At 39.2% G+C, this 18942-nt stretch overlaps 1 protein-coding gene across 35 annotated transcripts in view; it reads left to right on the forward strand.

Annotated features, from left to right (window-relative positions):
• The window catches only part of Rexo5 (RNA exonuclease 5), a 98480-nt gene that overhangs the window by 19444 nt on the left and 60094 nt on the right, over positions 1 to 18942 (forward strand). For 27 of the 35 annotated variants that reach the window (XR_010052978.1, XR_010052985.1, XR_010052980.1 and 24 more), the window contains 7 exons: positions 1692 to 1780; positions 2718 to 2833; positions 12360 to 12498; positions 12648 to 12742; positions 13810 to 13912; positions 17330 to 17406; positions 18116 to 18230. Coding sequence is in view for 24 of the 35 variants with exons in the window: in XM_063263680.1 (XP_063119750.1) it covers positions 1692 to 1780; positions 2718 to 2833; positions 12360 to 12498; positions 12648 to 12742; positions 13810 to 13912; positions 17330 to 17406; positions 18116 to 18230 (734 nt within the window). In the remaining 11 variants the exon portion in view is untranslated. Of the gene's footprint in view, positions 1 to 1691; positions 1781 to 2717; positions 2834 to 12359; positions 12499 to 12647; positions 12743 to 13809; positions 13913 to 17329; positions 17407 to 18115; positions 18231 to 18942 lie in introns of those variants that run through there. The other 8 variants (XR_010052991.1, XM_063263722.1, XM_063263715.1 and 5 more) reach the window with 3 other exon arrangements.

An 18942-nucleotide genomic window follows, 5' to 3' on the forward strand; every position in this document is an offset into this window, starting at 1 on the left:
CCTTCTGTTGATTTGCCATGTCCAATGTCAATATGAAAGTTTTCCTTTCATCTTACTATATTTTATTTGGTCATGTTTGATTATCTCTTTGAAACCTCTTCTTTTCTAATGAGAGACAAAAGGGAGTAGATTGGGAGGTGGGGTATACTACCAGCAATTTAAGCCTATCCCCTACTAACTTACAAATAAAATGAGACTTAGACTATAGTTACTTTATTTGGCCTTGACAATTACTGGGGGCGGGGGTTTCCACCCCTAATCTACTCCTCTAACTGCTGGCCTGGCTACCTCCCCAGCAGTGTACTCCAGATTCTTGCTATTTCTCCTGGCCATGTGCTAATCTTTCTCCTCTTCTCCTCTCTCTACCGGAACTCCAAACTCACCTACCTCTAATATCTGTAACCAGTTTTATTTAACCAGTAGTTTTAAATCAAGGAACAAGGTTTGCATAACAAAAGCTTGTAAACATGAGAATTAACTCATAAGCCTAGACCTTCCCTTCAGGTATAGAATTTAGCATTACAATACATAAAACAGCAGACCAAACCTTAAAAGAGGGGAGATGGGGACAAACTGGGAGAAGTGGGGGGGAGGGCTGTAATTAGGATATATTATATGAGAAAATCCATTTTCAATAAAACTAAATAAAATGAAAGAATATGAGCATCTTACCAGTGGCCACACTTCTGAAGAAAATGTCTCTTCTTCCCCTAGCAATTATTAACTGCCTGTAGACCTTCAGGAAGATCTTTTACTCTTTTAGTCATTTTAATTTTAATTCATTGGAAATCTCTGGGTACTAGGAAGAAGAAAATGGTCCAGAGGTTTCAAACTCTTCTTTAATTCTGTCAAATAAAATCTACATGCTACTTTCACTGCTTCATCAACTGTGTGAAAGTAGAAATCTTTAATGGTTCCAATGTTTTGGACCCCTGGGCTGTATATGCCTAGTTGTTGACTTAGTGTATATAATAGAGTTCCCAGAACCTGTATTGAACCTCTAGAGGGAATTTTGAGGTTCTGATTCTAAGAAATTGAAGAACATTTCTGAATAGTGACTTCAGGAAAATCTCAGGGATAGAGTTAGATATAAGGGAAAAGTTGCTCAGATTTCTGCCTGCTATAGTCTTTTTAGATGTGGATTTCACTAGAGTGAAATAATTCCTATTTTCACTTGCTTTATTTAGGAAAAAATATGCCACATGGAGTCATTTGCACATGTTAGTCTTTTTATCCTAGTATCTACATGGGGAGTGTCCAATAGCTTTGGATTTAATTCTCATAAGAAGAAAGAATTTTTGCTAGGTAACAAGGAATTCCAGGCCCCAGGCCCGGTCCTCCAAAACAGCGACCTACAATAGTTACTCAGTATAACAATGAATGAATGAATGATGAATGAATGAAAACAGCAACCTACAATATTTACTCAATGTAACAATGAATGAATGAATGATGAATGAACGAAAACAGCAACCTACAATATTTACTCAATGTAACAATGAATGAATGAATGATGAACGAACAAAAACTTTCAAGAGAGGTTGCTTCTTATTTAGTCTTTATACTTCAAGTAACACAGAGAATGTTCCCAGTGCATATGTTATTTCAGTTTGTCTGGATGAATCTCCAAAGTGATATTTATTATCTCCAGTAAATGGCATCAATAAATATTTACCTCCTTTTCTTCCTAGGGTCTCCTAACTGTGAAAACTTTATCCTTCTCAAGTATAGTGGTTTCATAACAGATAGCAGTCCCCTCTTTGGACTTGACTGTGAAGTGGTAGGTAATGCTTTTGATCTTTTTTAGAGCATTTTCCAACAATAGTGTAAGATGATTTCTTGAGTTCAGTGCACCAGTGAACCCGTGCCTTTCAGTTCCAGCTTTTAGTTTAAGTATCTGAAAGTGGCCTTTTTAAACACTTGGCTCTGTATTCCAAATGAAAAATTGGTTTTAAGTTTTCTAAGTAGTTCCTGTGTTTAGTAAAAAAAAATTATCAGAAAAGACTGATTTTTTTGAACAAATGTTTGTACTATGACTGCCATAAAGACTCTGCCTTAATTACAATTGACCTAGATTTTGCACATTGAAGATTAGAAATAGGATTTCCCTGATAATTTAGTAACTCTTCCAAAAACAAGTACATCCTTTTCCTATAGTTCTGGCAAATAGTTCCTTAATCCTTGTTAGTTTGTATCCTGATCCTCCCTGGTGGTAGCTGTCACTTAACCCCTTTGCTCAGTTTATTCCCCTATGAGGTAGGTTATAATTAAGACTGGTCTATAAATGTAGAGAGTGATTAGTGTAAGTAGTGCTTCTTAGCCATAATGAAGGGTAATACATAGTTTGTAGATGATAGGCACATTATGATTGATATTTTTATCTCCATTAAAATAAAAAAACTAAAACAGGATCTCAAGTTGACTTTGGACTTTGATCTTGTCTTAGCTTCCCTGGCCTTTCATTTTACTCAAAAATTAAAAAAATAAATAAATTTAAAAATTCCAGAGCAATTGTATTGCGTTGCTTTCATTAATCATAATGTTCAGCAAATACCCTAGCTTCAGTTTCATTCATACTGGATCCTGTAGTAAGCAAACATCTTTGCAGCTGCTGGCAGGGATCCTTGTAGCTGAGAGTAGGTGGTAGCTGATACAGTGAATAGAACAGGGGAAGCAATGACTGTGGTTCAGTAGCCTGAATGTATTTTATCTTGTAGTGCCTTACATCCATGGGGAAAGAACTAACACGCATCTCACTGGTTGCTGAAGGAGGCTACTGTCTTATGGATGAACTTGTCAAGCCTGATTTCAAGATTCTGGACTACCTTACTAGGTATTCTTTACCTCATCTGACTGTTTATTCCTATAGCTATCATTCCAGAATAGAATATGACTTAACAGGAATTGCCTACAACGTCTGCTACTTGAGTTTTATCTCTTATTTTCAAATAAACAGCTGCTGCAATTGTACTGTTAGTACATAATACTTTTACCCTTGTTCTTCACTTTTACTGTGATATGTCAGCAGAATATCATCTGCATTATCTTAGAGTCATGCAGTTGTATTTGTTTCTTAGCAACTGCCACATAGCTAGAGAAGTGGTTTTGTGTTCCAGCAACATCTTTTTTGAATATCTACATACAATGATCTATCTTGACTCCCCAAATAAACATTTTTTATGACAGAAATTTGAAGCCCTAAATTTTAGTCTGCACCCCCACCCCCTTAAGTCAGGGTCTCACTATCTAGCCTGACTTGGCACTTGCTATCTACACCAATCTGGCCTTTAATACACAGAGATCCACCTGCTTCTGCCACCCAAGTGCTGGGGTTAGTCTTGTGCCATCACACCTGGCCAATTTTAGTCTTTTAATTTTTATTTTTTCAAGGATTAGCATACAATGTCAGACATACACAGTGGCTGGACAAAGAGAAGAACAGTGAATCGTAACCATTTTGTTGGCTAAAGCTATGCCCAGGCACTCACATTTTACTTAGGTGTAGAGAGACCTAATGCCAATGATAAAGGCTGTTCTAGTAGCAGACCTGATAGTTGAATTGTTTTTCTAGAAAATAATCATATGCAGCAGAAAGATAAGTGAAAGCAGTTTTGTCATAGTATTTATACAAAAGATGAAAATATAAATGTCTTTTTCAAAGACAATGCAAATATCAGTTAGAGGGTTAGTTTTTTAAACTGCAAAATAGGATACTCTTACCTTTTAAAGGGATATGCTAAAATTCATTTGACACACAGATATAATCACAAAACAGCACATATGAAATATATCTATAAATGTATACATAAAAAAAGTATGGAAGGGCTGAGCAGTTGTGGCACACACTGTTAATCCCAGCATTTGAGAGGCAGATGCAGAAGCAGATAGAACTTTGTGAGTTCAAGGCCAGCTCGTTCTACAGAGTGAGGTCCAGGACAGCCAAGGCTACACAGAGAAACCCAGTCTTAAAAGAAAAGAAAGTGGGGGTTGGGGATTTAGCTCAGTGGTAGAGCGCTTGCCTAGGAAGCGCAAGGCCCTGGGTTCGGTCCCCAGCTCCGAAAAAAAAGAACGAAAAAAAAAAAAAAAGAAAAGAAAGTGGATTTTATTAAAATATAAAAAATTATAATCTTTGGATTATAAAACTATGGCTATTTTATTATTTTTATTGTTTACTTTTGTAATTATATATTTTTAAAATTTATTTATTTTGTGTATATGAGTGTTCTATCTACATGTACACCCACATGCCAGAAGAACACATTAGGTTACATTACAGATAGTTGTGAGCCACTATGTGTTTGTTGGGAATTGAACTCAAGAACGGCTAGAATAGCAGCCAGTGCTCTTAACTTCTGAGCCATCTCTCCAGCCCTTGAGATATTTCAGTTCTACCATTTCTCTCCTCCCTTTTCTCCTTCCAAATTATCCTATGTCCCCCTCCCTGCTCTTCTTCACATTCTTGTCTTCTTTGTTTATCAATTGTTATTGCATGCATCCATCCATTTGTATATACATATAAATTCCCAAATGTAAGTTACTTGTATATGTGTTTTTAAACCTCTCTGTTTGGCATTGGAAGACCCAGTTCATAAGCTCTTCCCTGAAGAAGGCATCTCTCCCACTTCCAGCTTTCCTCGGGGGCCTGTAGTCATTTGTGTAGGTTTGAGGCCTCCTGGTCTCCCCTCCCTCCACTCCTCAGCAGTTTGTATGTTCATTGGTGCTTCTTTGTTAAACTTAGACATGAGCAGTTACGTTGGTGAAACTTTATAGGTGTTGCTTCTGACATCACTCAGAGACAATCTCACGTCAGAGTCCCTGATCAGCTCTTACAATCATTCCATTCTTTCTTTCACAGTGTTACCAGAGCTCTAAGTATGGGAGTGTATTGCAGATGTATCCATTGGAACTGGGTTCACACCTCTGCATTTATTTGATTGGCTGTAGTTTTCTGTAGCAGTATCTGTTTCAAAGAGAGGTTTCCTTGATTGGGGTGAAAACTATACTTATCTGTAGGCATAAGAACAAATGTTTATAGATTATCATTAGGGATTATGCTGGTTGTAGGTTGGGGATTAGTGGTTTTAGATTCTCCTCCAATAGCCAATGAGATCACTAACACTGATTAGTTAGCTGGGTTTCCAGTACCAGGAATGATCTCCCTCTTTTTTTTAAATTGGATATATTTCTTTATTTACATTTCAAATCCTGTCCATAAGCCCCCTATTGCCCTCCTCCCTCCCCCTCCCTAATAAAGGTGTCCACTCCCCGTTACCACCACCCCCGACATTCCCCTGCACTGGGGGTCCAACCTTGGCAGGACCAAGGGCTTCCCCTTCCACTGGTGTCCAACAAGGCCATCCTCTGCAAGATAGAGTTGGAGCCCTGGGTAAGTCCATGTATAGTCTTTGGGTAGTGATTTAATCCCTGGAAGTTCTGGTTGGTTGGCATTGTTGTTCTTCTGGAATTGTAAGCCCCTTTAGCTCTTTCAGTCCTTTCTCTAATTCCTCCAGTGGGGGGGTCCCCTTCTCAGTTCAGTGGTTTGCTACTAGCGTTCGCCTCTGTATTTGACATGCTCTGGCTGTGTCTCTCAGGAGAGATCTATATCCAGTTCCTGTCAGCATGCACTTCTTAGCTTCATCAATCTTATCTAGTTTTGGTGGCTGTATATGTATGTGGGGCACATGTGGGGCAGGCTCTGAATGGCTGTTCCTTCAGTCTCTGCTCCAAACTTTGCCTCCCTATCCCTTCCTATGGATATTTTTGTTCTTCCTTTTAAGAAGGAGTGAAGCATCTGCATTTTGATCATCCTTCTTCTTGAGCTTCATGTGGTCTGTGGATTGCATCCTGGGTAATTGGAGCTTTGGGGGTAATATTCACTTATCAATGAATACATACCTAGTGTGTTTTTCTGTGATTGGGTTACCTCACTCGGGATGATATTTTCTAGTTCCATCCATTTGCCTATGAATTTCATGAAGTCATTGTTTTTGATCGCTCAGTAGTACTCCATTGTGTAAATGTACCACATTTTCTGTATCCATTCCTCTGTTAAAGGACATCTGGGTTCTTTCCAGCTTCTGGCTATTATAAATAAGGCTGCTATGAACATAGTGGAGCATGTGTCTTTGTTAAATGTTAGGGTATCCTTTGGGTATATGCCCAAGAGAGGTATAGCTGGATCCTCAGGTAGTGCAATGTCCAATTTTCTGAGGAACCTCCAGACTGATTTCCAGAGTAATTGTACCAGTTTGCAATCCCAACAGTGGAGGAGTGTTCCTCTTTCTCCACATCCTCACCAACATATGCTGTCACCTGAGTTTTATGATCTCCCTCTTGTTGAGTGGGCCTTATGTCCAATTAGAGAGCTGTTGATTACCATCAAGATATATGGGTCACTACTGCAGCCATAGGGTTCTCCTGACATGGTAGTGATGTGGTTCATAAGCGTCATAGTTATTGGTTGTCTCTCTCCTTTGGAAGTTTTTGTTTTTTTTTTTTTTTTTTTTTTTTTTTTTGGGAGCTGGGGACCGAACCCAGGGCCTTGCACTTGATAGGCAAGCGCTCTACCACTGAGCTAAATCCCCAACCCCTGGAGCTAGTCCTTGGAGAGGGGGCATTTAGATCAGTTTCAGCTCAGGGGTTTCTGGGCCCTGTTTTTGAAGTGCATGTGTCTTCAGCCATAGGGACTTAACTTCTATCTCAGCAGGTAATCTAGGGTAACAGCAACAGGCTGTATGTTATATGAGTCTTTTTGACAGCCTTGGCTAACAACTCAAAATAGTGTTTCTCATGTCTGGAATTAGGGTTTTATTAGGTGGTCTGTGGCTCTTGGAGAAGGCACCTTTAGCCTAGACAAGAAAAGTTATATTTATACATTAAATGTCATGCATTATAGGTTTGTTTGTTTACATAGTTAATAGGATGATTCCTTTTTGGCCGTCCATATTGTTGTTTTACCTACTTCCCACCTTCTTTTGTATTTACCTCCCTCCCCTCTCTAAGGAGCCTCCACACACCTCTTATTAGCCTGGTCAGATTACTTGAACCCACTTTCTATTGTTCCCCAACCCTGCTATCCTGGCAATGCCCCTGTTTTACTTTCCTGGTTTCTCTGGTTACTACAGGCTGTGTATTCACATCTGAAGATTTGGAGCTAGGAGCTTCCAATACAAGGGAATAGGCCACATTTGTGTTTCTGGGTCTGGATTACCTCATTCAATATCATCTTTTCTAATTCCAGCCACTTATCTGCAGAGTTCATGGTTTTATTTTTCTTTACACTGAATAGTATTCTGTAGTATTCGCCCGATATAATTGTCTAGGAGGCTTACTGCTGACTAAGCTCCCCCCTTCTAGTTCTTTCTGAACTTTGGCTGTCTAGTTCAACTCAGCTTTTCTGGCCCAAACTCTTCTCTAAGCTGACTGATTTAAACTGGCTTCTCTAAACTTCCAACTGAATTATTATTCTTGGCCTCAAACTAACTCTACAATCTCTTCTAATCTCCTTGCTCATCCTCATTCTCTGGCTCATTCTGTCTTGAATTGTATTCTGTCTCTATAAAAATTTCCCATAAAACTGCCTCCTCTCCTTCTGTTCTGCTTTCTTAAGTTGCCTCTTTTTCCTGTCTGTTCTTGTGAAAGTTGGGCATATCCTCTCTCTCTCTCATTTTGTCAAATCTTTCTCTGATCACCACTTTGTCTGTCGATTAGATCACACTTTAAAACATGGCTCCCTCCTTTTTTTTTTTTTTTTTTACATTTTTTTTTTTATTAACTTGAGTATTTCTTATATACATTTCGAGTGATATTCCCTTTCCCGGTATCCGGGCAAACATCCCCCTCCCCCCTCCCCTTCCTTATGGGTGTTCCCCTCCCAACCCTCCCCCCATTGCCACCCTCTCCCCACCAGTCTAGTTCACTGGGGGTTCAGTCTTAGCAGGACCCAGGGCTTCCCCTTCCACTGGTGCTCTTACTAGGATATTCATTGCTACCTATGAGGTCAGAGTCCAGGGTCAGTCCATGTATAGTCTTTAGGTAGTGGCTTAGTCCCTGGAAGCTCTGGTTGCTTGGCATTGTTGTACATATGGGGTCTCGAGCCCCTTCAAGCTCTTCCAGTTCTTTCTCTGATTCCTTCAACAGGGGTCCTATTCTCAGTTCAGTGGTTTGCTGCTGGCATTCGCCTCTGTATTTGCTGTATTCTGGCTGTGTCTCTCAGGAGCGATCTACATCCGGCTCCTGTCGGTCTGCACTTCTTTGCTTCATCCATCTTGTCTAATTGGGTGGCTGTATATGTATGGGCCACATGTGGGGCAGGCTCTGAATGGGTGTTCCTTCAGTCTCTGTTTTAATCTTTTCCTCTCTCTTCCCTGCCACGGGTATTCTTGTTCCCCTTTTAAAGAAGGAGTGAAGCATTCACATTTTGATCATCCATCTTCAGTTTCATTTGTTCTAGGCATCTAGGGTAATTCAAGCATTTGGGCTAATAGCCACTTATCAATGAGTGCATACCATGTATGTCTTTCTGTGATTGGGTTAGCTCACTCAGGATGATATTTTCCAGTTGCAACCATTTGCCTACGAATTTCATAAAGTCGTTGTTTTTGATAGCTGAGTAATATTCCATTGTGTAGATGTACCACATTTTCTGTATCCATTCCTCTGTTGAAGGGCACCTGGGTTCTTTCCAGCTTCTGGCTATTATAAATAAGGCTGCAATGAACATAGTGGAGCACGTGTCTTTTTTATATGTTGGGGCATCTTTTGAGTATATGCCCAAGAGAGGTATAGCTGGATCCTCAGGCAGTTCAATGTCCAATTTTCTGAGGATCCTCCAGACTGATTTCCAGAATGGTTGTACCAGTCTGCAATCCCACCAACAATGGAGGAGTGTTCCTCTTTCTCCACATCCTCGCCAGCATCTGTTGTCCCTTTGAGTTTTTGATCTTAGCCATTCTCACTGGTGTGAGGTGAAATCTCAGGGTTGTTTTGATTTGCATTTCCCTTATGACTAAAGATGTTGAACATTTCTTTAGGTGTTTCTCAGCCATTCGGCATTCCTCAGCTGTGAATTCTTTGTTTAGCTCTGAACCCCATTTTTTAATAGGGTTATTTGTTTCCCTGCGGTCTAACTTCTTGAGTTCTTTGTATATTTTGGATATAAGGCCTCTATCTGTTGTAGGATTGGTAAAGATCTTTTCCCAATCTGTTGGTTGCCGTTTTGTCCTAACCACAGTGTCCTTTGCCTTACAGAAGCTTTGCAGTTTTATGAGATCCCATTTGTCGATTCTTGATCTTAGAGCATAAGCCATTGGTGTTTTGTTCAGGAAATTTTTTCCAGTGCCCATGTGTTCCAGATGCTTCCCTAGTTTTTCTTCTATTAGTTTGAGTGTGTCTGGTTTGATGTGGAGGTCCTTGATCCACTTGGACTTAAGCTTTGTACAGGGTGATAAGCATGGATCGATCTTCATTCTTCTACATGTTGACCTCCAGTTGAACCAGCACCATTTGCTGAAAATGCTATCTTTTTTCCATTGGATGGTTTTGGCTCCTTTGTCAAAAATCAAGTGACCATAGGTGTGTGGGTTCATTTCTGGGTCTTCAATTCTATTCCATTGGTCTATCTGTCTGTCTCTGTACCAATACCATGCAGTTTTTATCACTATTGCTCTGTAATACTGCTTGAGTTCAGGGATAGTGATTCCCCCTGAAGTCCTTTTATTGTTGAGGATAGCTTTAGCTATCCTGGGTTTTTTGTTATTCCAGATGAATTTGCAAATTGTTCTAACTCTTTGAAGAATTGGATTGGTATTTTGATGGGGATTGCATTGAATCTGTAGATTGCTTTTGGTAAAATGGCCATTTTTACTATATTAATCCTGCCAATCCATGAGCATGGGAGATCTTTCCATCTTCTGAGGTCTTCTTCAATTTCCTTCTTCAGTGTCTTGAAGTTCTTATTGTACATATCTTTTACTTGCTTTGTTAAAGTCACACCGAGGTACTTTATATTATTTGGGTCTATTATGAAGGGTGTCATTTCCCTAATTTCTTTCTCGGCTTGTTTCTCTTTTGTATAGAGGAAGGCAACTGATTTATTTGAGTTAATTTTATACCCAGCCACTTTGCTGAAGTTGTTTATCAGCTTTAGTAGTTCTCTGGTGGAACTTTTGGGATCACTTAAATATACTACCATATCATCTGCAAATAGTGATATTTTGACTTCTTCTTTTCCGATCTGTATCCCCTTGACCTCCTTTTGTTGTCTGATTGCTCTGGCTAGAACTTCAAGAACTATATTGAATAAGTAGGGGGAGAGTGGGCAGCCTTGTCTAGTCCCTGATTTTAGTGGGATTGCTTCAAGTTTCTCTCCATTTAGTTTAATGTTAGCAACTGGTTTGCTGTATATGGCTTTTACTATGTTCAGGTATGGGCCTTGAATTCCTATTCTTTCCAGGACTTTTATCATGAAGGGTTGTTGAATTTTGTCAAATGCTTTCTCAGCGTCTAATGAAATGATCATGTGGTTTTGTTCTTTCAGTTTGTTTATATAATGGATCACGTTGATGGTTTTCCGTATATCAAACCATCCCTGCATGCCTGGGATGAAGCCTACTTGGTCATGGTGGATGATTGTTTTGATGTGCTCTTGGATTCGGTTTGCCAGAATTTTGTTGAGTATTTTTGCATCGATATTCATAAGGGAAATTGGTCTGAAGTTCTCTTTCTTTGTTGTGTCTTTGTGTGGTTTAGGTATAAGAGTAATTGTGGCTTCGTAGAAGGTATTCGGTAGTGATCCATCTGTTTCAATTTTGTGGAATAGTTTGGATAATATTGGTTTGAGGTCTTCTATGAAGGTTTGATAGAATTCTGCAATAAGCCCGTCTGGACCTGGGCTCTTTTTGGTTGGGAGACCTTTAATGACTGCTTCTATTTCCTTAGGAGTTATGGGGTTGTTTAACTGGTTTATCTGTTCCTGATTTAACTTTGGTACCTGGTATCTGTCTAGGAAATTGTCCATTTCCTGAAGATTTTCAAGTTTTGTTGAATATAGGTTTTTATAGTAAGATCTGATAATTTTTTGAATTTCCTCTGAATCTGTTGTTATGTCTCCCTTTTCATTTCTGATTTTGTTAATTTGGACGCACTCTCTGTGTCCTCTCGTTAGTCTGGCTAAGGGTTTATCTATCTTGTTGATTTTCTCAAAGAACCAACTTTTGGTTCTGTTGATTCTTTCTATGGTCCTTTTTGTTTCTACTTGGTTGATTTCAGCTCTGAGTTTGATTATTTCCTGCCTTCTACTCCTCCTGGGTGTATTCCTCCTTTTATAAATTAACCTTACTTACATTGTTTGGAATTGAAAGTGTGTACTAAGGACATGTCTACATTCTAGCCAGATCACAAAAACCTAGGTTCTTGCCAGATCAGCCATGTTGCTGGATTAAAATTTCTTCCTATATAGTATATGTATACCACATTTTCCTTATCCATTCTCTCTTTGTTAGTAGTGGGGCATTTAAATTGATTCCATTTCTGAGCTATTGTGAATATAGCAGCAATGAATATAACTGAGCAAATTATCTGTGGAGTTAGATGTCAAGTCCTTTGGGCATACTCCAAGGAGTATGGAGAATTTATTTTTGGCTTTTTGAGAATTCTCCACACTGACTTCAATAGCTGCAGCAGTTTGCAGTCTCACCAAGAGTGAATGGGGGTTCCCTTTCCTCTCATCCCCTCCAGCATTTGTTGTCTGTTGTTCACCTTTGCTATTTCTACTGAGGTAAGATGAAATCTCAGCTATTTTGATTTGTATTTTCCTAAATACAAAGGCAGATGAACATTTTTCAAGGTGTTTCTTTGCCATTAGATTAATTAGTTCTTCTGAGAACTCTGTATTGAGGTCACAGTCCCCCTTTTTTTCTTTTCAAAATGGGTATTTGTTTTGTTTTTTTACTCTGTTTTTTGAGTTCTTTATATATTCTGGATATTAAACCTTTGTCAGATATATAGATGGCAAAAATTCTCTCTTATTCTATGGGCTTCCTCTTTACCTGTTTGTTTTGACTCTGCAGAAACTTTTAGGTTTTATGAAGGCCAATTTGCCTGTTGTTGGCATACATTTGTCTTGGGCAAATGGAGCCTATTTAGTAAGTCCTTTCTTACACCTACATCAAGTAGAATGCTGTCCATATTTTTCCTCTGTTTATTGGTTCATTTTTTTTTAGAGTTTCCTCTGGTTGTTTAGATCTGATTTTTTATGTGTTATTGTGTTTTATGTGTTTAATATGTGTTGTTAAGTATAATTTTTTTTCTTGGAGAAAAGTTAATATTTTAGTTTGTCTATTTCTCTCTTTTATTAAAAGTTTTTCAGGAATCACAAAGGAGATTCTTAACCCAGTGACAACCAAACTCAAAGATGTACAGAAGCTGTTAAGAGAACTGCTTCCTCCTGATGCTGTGTTAGTGGGCCATTGCCTAGACTTGGATCTCAGAGTATTAAAAGTGTGTATCTGCTTTAAGATTTTATTCTGTAGTCCAAAAGCATGTTCCATTCACCTAAGATGTAAAGACTTAGGCTCTTTACTCCCATCTATGCTCCCTATTTATTCTATTAGCATAAGATGCATTCATTCATTCTCTTTCTTCCTCAGATAATACATCCATATGTTATTGATACCTCATTGCTTTATATTGGAAAGCAAGGCAGAAGATTTAAGCTAACATTTTTAGCCAAAGTTATTTTGGGGTAGGTTTATGTATGTTATAATGTTGTCCTGATAATTGCATGTAAGTTAATATATATTATCCAAGTGAGTCTCTGTTGTCTCTCTTAATTTATAAACATTACTCCCTCCAGTTCTTACAAAATGAAGAAATAAAGGGAATATGTTGAACCTCACAAAGTGAGCATGTAATCCCAGCTATCTTGAAGGCTAGACCAAGATTCCCAAGTTCAAGAATTTCCAGGTCTATAGAGGGAGTTCAAGGCCTGCTCAAGCAACTTAATGAGACCCTGTCTAAAAATTAAAGTTTAAAAAAAAAATGGCGTTTGGGTGGCAGTATGACTCAGTGGATAAAGGCATTTGCTGCCAAGCCGCATGGGAGAACTGACTCCCATAAGTTGTCTTCTTCCTATACCCCAACCAAACACATTGTACATGTGTGAAACATTTTAAAGGAGGTTAGAAATAGAATATTTGCCTATCATGTGTCAGGCCTTAGGTTCAGCCCCCAGTATCAGAGAATTTCAAATACAACATAATTATTATCTCTTATAGTTTTGAAACATGTAAGTACATGTTCATTACAAGATGGTTCAAAATGGAAAGAAGAAAAATGGTAGAGAACTGGTTAAATTACAGTTATTTGTGTTATTGTTCAAATGACTGAGATGGATCTGTGTATGCTAATGTGGAAAGCCCTAAGATATTACTTAGAATAAAATAGAGTTGCTGAGTAGGATATATAGATATAGATATAGATATTAAGATTTTTTTATAGATACTTGTATATGAAATAATAAACATCTGGAAGGAAACTAACTGTTGATACATCTTAGAATGGCTTAGGCTAGAGACTTCATTGGCTAATCTTTGATTCATGTAGTCCACTTCCTGTGATCAAAGCCATTCCTGGTTGTTCTAGACCAGTACCTCTGTTAAGGACTGGCAGTTGAGTAGAAAAAAAAAGGAATCTTGATTGTTTTGATGCAAATCTAATTGTTATAATGGTGAAACTTCACAAACTACATTTAAAAGAAATAACCATTTAAAAATATTCCTAGATACATAACATTTCATCTTCACTTTTTAGGAAGGATATTCAGTGTCCTAACAAGCTTGGCCATGATGGCATAGAAGATGCTAGAACAGCTCTTGAGCTGGTTCAGTATTTTCTTAAGTATGGGCCAAAGAAGGTTAGTATCTTTGACCAGTACCTTTGGCTTGCTTAATATTACAAAACTGATAGATCATTATTTCTGCTGTTAACCTTTCTTTACAGACCTAGTGATGTGATTAAGTTTAGTGTCTTAGTTAGGGTTTTACTGCTGTGAACAGACACCATGACCAAGGCCACTTTTATAAGGACAACATTTGACTGGGGCTAACTTACAGGCTCAGAGGTTCAGTCCAGTATCATCAAGGTGGGAGCATGGCAGCCTCCAGGCAGGCATGGTGCATGGGACACTGAGAGTTCCACATCTTCATCTGAAGGCTGCTAGCAGAAGACTGACTTCCAGGCAGCTAGGATGAGAGTCTTAAAGCCCATGCCCACAGTGACATACTTCCTCCAACAGAGCCACACCTTCAAATAGTGTAACTCCTTGGGCCAAGCATTTGCAAAGCACCACAGTTAGAATTAAGACCCATACCACTAACATGTACTAAGTCTATACAGCCTCTGAAGTTGGGCTTATCTATTTTTAAAAGTATGCTATACAGAGTTATATAAACTGGCAGTTACTGAACAACTGGTTTCTAAATCCTTAAAATGAAAATACATAGTTTGCTGGGTTAGTATTGAGGCAGATAACTATTATACAGCTCTTAATACAGAGCATTGGATATACTGAGCACTGTGTTGGTGATGGTGATCATCAAACTGATGCTGTGTATGATAATTATTGTGCTCTCTTGGAATAGGCACACATCCCATTGAGCAGCAATTCAAAGAATATAGATTTGAAAAGGACAGTTTGTGAAAGATTGTAAAATTATTTTTCTTCTTGGTGTTGTTGGTTTTCTTGAGGTACTGTTTGTAGGGATAACAAACAGTAAAGGTTGTCTTTGAATTGGCAAAGAGTTGAGTACAGTCTGTACTGTGGTATTGTTATTTTTATGAAGCATTACATATCTCTCTGTCATCTTCTGATTGGTCAATAAAGAGCTGATCAGCCAATTAGCTGGGCACTAGAGAATAGGGTGGGACTTCTGATCCCAGCCAGGGGTCCCAGGTACAGACAGAGGTAGGAGGAAAACCATGAAAAAGGAGAGGAGAGGTGGCCATGAAGCAGAAGGTCCAAGAAGAGTCATGAGGAGCAGGTTACCAAGAGGGTTGCTGTGAGGGCACACATGGGAAAGAGCAAACCAGGGCAAGGCTCAATTGTTAAGTTATACAGGACCTGTTGCTGGGAGATAAATAGCTCAGAGGGTTAGAATGGCTCAAACCTTGCCCAGCTCAGGCTTACAGCTTATTGATGGAAAACACCAGGTCTCTGTGTCAGTTATTCTAGAATGAGCTAAAGAAGGCATAGAAACACCCCGTGGTTATATAGTAACAAAAGGATGTAGCAACACCCCCTTCCCAAATTACCACTACAAGTGCCTTACTGTATTCTCTAGCTGGACTGTAACTTAATATGTGTGTATAGCCCAGACTGGCTTCAAATTTATAGTGATCCTACTATAAGTACTAGTATTAAAGTACCTGTAGGGACAAAATATGGGGGACATAATTTTGATCAAAGGTAAACTGCAGGAGCAAGGTAAAGATAGAATCAAGTAACAGTACAGCCTTATCTCTCTGGAGACTGAGCCAGATAGACCCTTTCTTTAGAAGAAAATGAAAAGGGAAAGAGAGTAAGGAAGGAAAATAAGCAATATAAGAGGAACAGCAGGACCTAGTTGTCATGCCAAAATGACACTGAGTATTAAAGAAGGTTGGGATGAACATGAGGATAGAGTTGGATGGAGCTAGGGACTATGAAAACTCTGATGGCTGGAGTTCAATTTTCACATTTCTTGGCTGTCTGAAGCCCTTGCCACCTCTGGTAGTTCCTCTGTGATAAGAAGTCCTGTTCTCCCCTCTGGGCCTGTCTTTGGATGATTGAATTACAGACATTCATTCTGAGAGCAGTACTTCATAGGAGAAAGTCACAGATGCTAGTAACACCTCTGTGTGTTCTTCCAACTTTGGGGTTGTGAATGATGCTCATACCCCTATATAATTCTTCCAATGCCCAGTGGGCTGCTTGGAGTTCTAGTTGTTTATGAGGATACTGCACAAGGTTCTGTCACAAAATTTCCCTGATCATTATAGTTCCTACTGCTTTGTCCAAGGTGGAGTTACTGAGAGTTTGTCTCGACTTCAGACTTACCACACTACTGCTGTTCTCTCCATGGTCTGTGTAGCTTGGAGTCTGTTGTTCTAGTCTAGATACTACTCCGTGTTCCAAGTTCTGCCCTGTGCTCTTCCTAACATCTTGATGGGCAATGGCAGTGGTAGGAGAATGAGGGGTGTGGTGGAGTTCCTGAGTTTTGGGCCTCTTACCCCTCTAGAGCTGTCTGTGGGTTGCTGAGGCACTGACCAATGCTGATGGGTAAAGGAAAACTGAGTTTGGCCTTTTCCAGCTCTCTCCTATTGTCCAGTTTTCTGATCATTTGCTTCTACAGGTAATTGTATTCACAATAAGTTCTTCCTAGAGCCAGTGATCCATGACCTGCCTACCAGTCATGGTGAACTGCCTCTGCCTCCCAATGTGCCAGCTTCTGTTCGAGCACCTGACTAAACTGAACCTCCTTCATTCTTTATGAATGGTTGTGACTTTTCTAGCAGATTTTACTAGTATACATGTACTAGTAAATCACAGAGCAACTCAGCAGTGGTTCCTCTGGAAATTGTAGGACACAGGGAGACTCTAAATAGTTTGGTGATTTGTTTGCTGAGTTTTGTCATTTAGATTTAATGATTTTATGAGTGTTTTTGCCTTCATTGATATCTGTGCACCATGTGCATATCTGGTGACTATGTAGGCCAGAAGAGGGTGTGGGATCCCCTGGAATTGGAGTTAGAGATGGTTGTGAGCCACCATGTGGATGCTATGCACTGAACCCAGGTTCTCCGTAAGAACAATAAGTGCTTTTAACCATTGAGCCATCTGTTGAACCCCCAAATAGGTTATTTTTAAAAAATTATATCTCACTTTCCAAGTAGACCTTCCTCTTTATAAATAAGCATCAGACTTAGCAGTTTTGTATTAATGTACTGACTTTTGATGTTGCTGTAAAGCCATTGTTTTTCATTTCTAAAAAGTTGCGCATTTTCAGAGAAATACATTTTTAGGGACTGAGTAAGGAATGATGATGAGCCAAAATTGCCTTTACTTTTCACTCCGCCTTTCTTGGCTCTTTAAACTATGTTAGTAGCTGGTGACAGATTGCTGTTCTTGGCTAAGCAGCCATAAACCATCTAATACCTTTGAAGCCAGCTTGTACTTAAGGCAGTGGCATAGCCACAGTTCTAAAGAAGCAGAGAATATCACTTAAGTGGAGTTTTTCACCTCAAATGCTGTATAAAAACTTAAGGTGATTCCTAACACTTTATTTTCTTATAGATTGCAGAGTTCAATCTGGAAGCACTAGCAGCCAATCAAGAGCAAGGAAACAAGGAAGGAGCTACACACATGAGGAGGTACTTTCCATTTAAAACAAGAGCAAAGGAAAATGGAGGATATACTTTCTAGTTTTATGAATATGATCAATATCTAAAATTATATTTTTATTAAAAAAAGAACACAGAGATAATTGAACTAAGTATTATTAGAAAAGATGATAGAACCTTTAATCCCAGCACTCAGGAGTCAGAGGCACACAGATCTCTGTGAGTTCAAGGGCAGCCTGATTTATTTAGTGAGTTCCAGGACAGCCAGAGCTATGCTGAGAAACCCTGGTTGGGGCGGGGGGTGGCGAATGAAGAAAATGTTAGATTTGTTGGTATTTTTACATTAAAAGATTCAGCCTTTGGTGCATTGCCCAGATTGGAGAAGCACACACATACGTGCTCAAAAAAGGTACAATTTCAAAGCATAGTGAGTGTCAGATCCTTAGACTGTTGCTTAAATCTTGAGAGAAAGCTTTAGGTATATTCCTAAGAGGAGGGGAAATTAGGATAACATCTTCTAATTAAATTTTCTACAGTGACGAAAATATACTAGATAGTGCAACCACTAATCATCTGTGACTAAAGCAGCTGATTGACTGAGCTTTTAACTTACATTAAAATTTTTATAGCTAAATATTGCTAGTGACTACAACATTGGACAGAAGTGTAGGCTCAAAAGTTAACTATCAAGTCATGATCTAAAAAGTGACTATTCTTAATCTCCTTTACTTCTTTGCAGTGTTTTAGAATGCCTGGACTCAATGGGGCAGAAACTCCTTTTCTTGACACAGGATATAGATGAGCTTTCTTCTTACAGAAACTGTCAAACTGTTAAGTGCTCTTCAAATAAAGAGGTGAATGACCTATTGTACCTTTGTAGCATGTACTCAGAAGGGGACTTTTATACATGCAGCACTTTAAACAGTCCGTGGAAGTGCCAGGAACTGTGCACCAGTAACCCTGGCTAACATGAGTGAGTCTGACTTCTGTCTCAAATCTTTCATGGAGCACTGTTAAGTCAGTTACCTCTTAGGAGCAGACCTGCCAGCTGTCAGCATCTGCTTCAGAGACCAGCAGGCCTGGCCTTGCACACCACTTAGTCTTACGTTTTCAGTATATGGAGATATTTGTTTTGGAGCATGGCTGTGTCTTTTTATATTTTGTCTGTTGTTGTTCTATATGCAATATGGGTATCGACATTCATTTGTCTCCCCTACCCTCCCAGCCCTGGGATTAGAAGTGTGCTGACATTTCTGGCTTTTATGTGAGGCAAAACTAGGTCCTTGTGGTTGCTCAGCAAGATGTTGACCCTCCCTGAAATATTATTTTGCTCTTTTGACATAATAGTTTTCTTTTCCTTTTATTTTTTGGAGGTAGGGGTGTTATGTTTATCAGTATTTTACCTACATGTCTGACTGTGCATCTCTGCCTGGTGCCTGTGAATCCCAGAAGAGGGTATCAGTTCTTAAGCGATTGGAGTCACAGACGGTGTTGGACTCTCATATGGGTGCTGGGAATTGAACCTAGGGTGTCTGGAGGAACAGCCAACGAGTGGTGTTAACAACT

This window comes from Rattus norvegicus, chromosome 1 (assembly GCF_036323735.1).
Source record: "Rattus norvegicus strain BN/NHsdMcwi chromosome 1, GRCr8, whole genome shotgun sequence".
Lineage (NCBI taxonomy): Eukaryota > Metazoa > Chordata > Mammalia > Rodentia > Muridae > Rattus > Rattus norvegicus.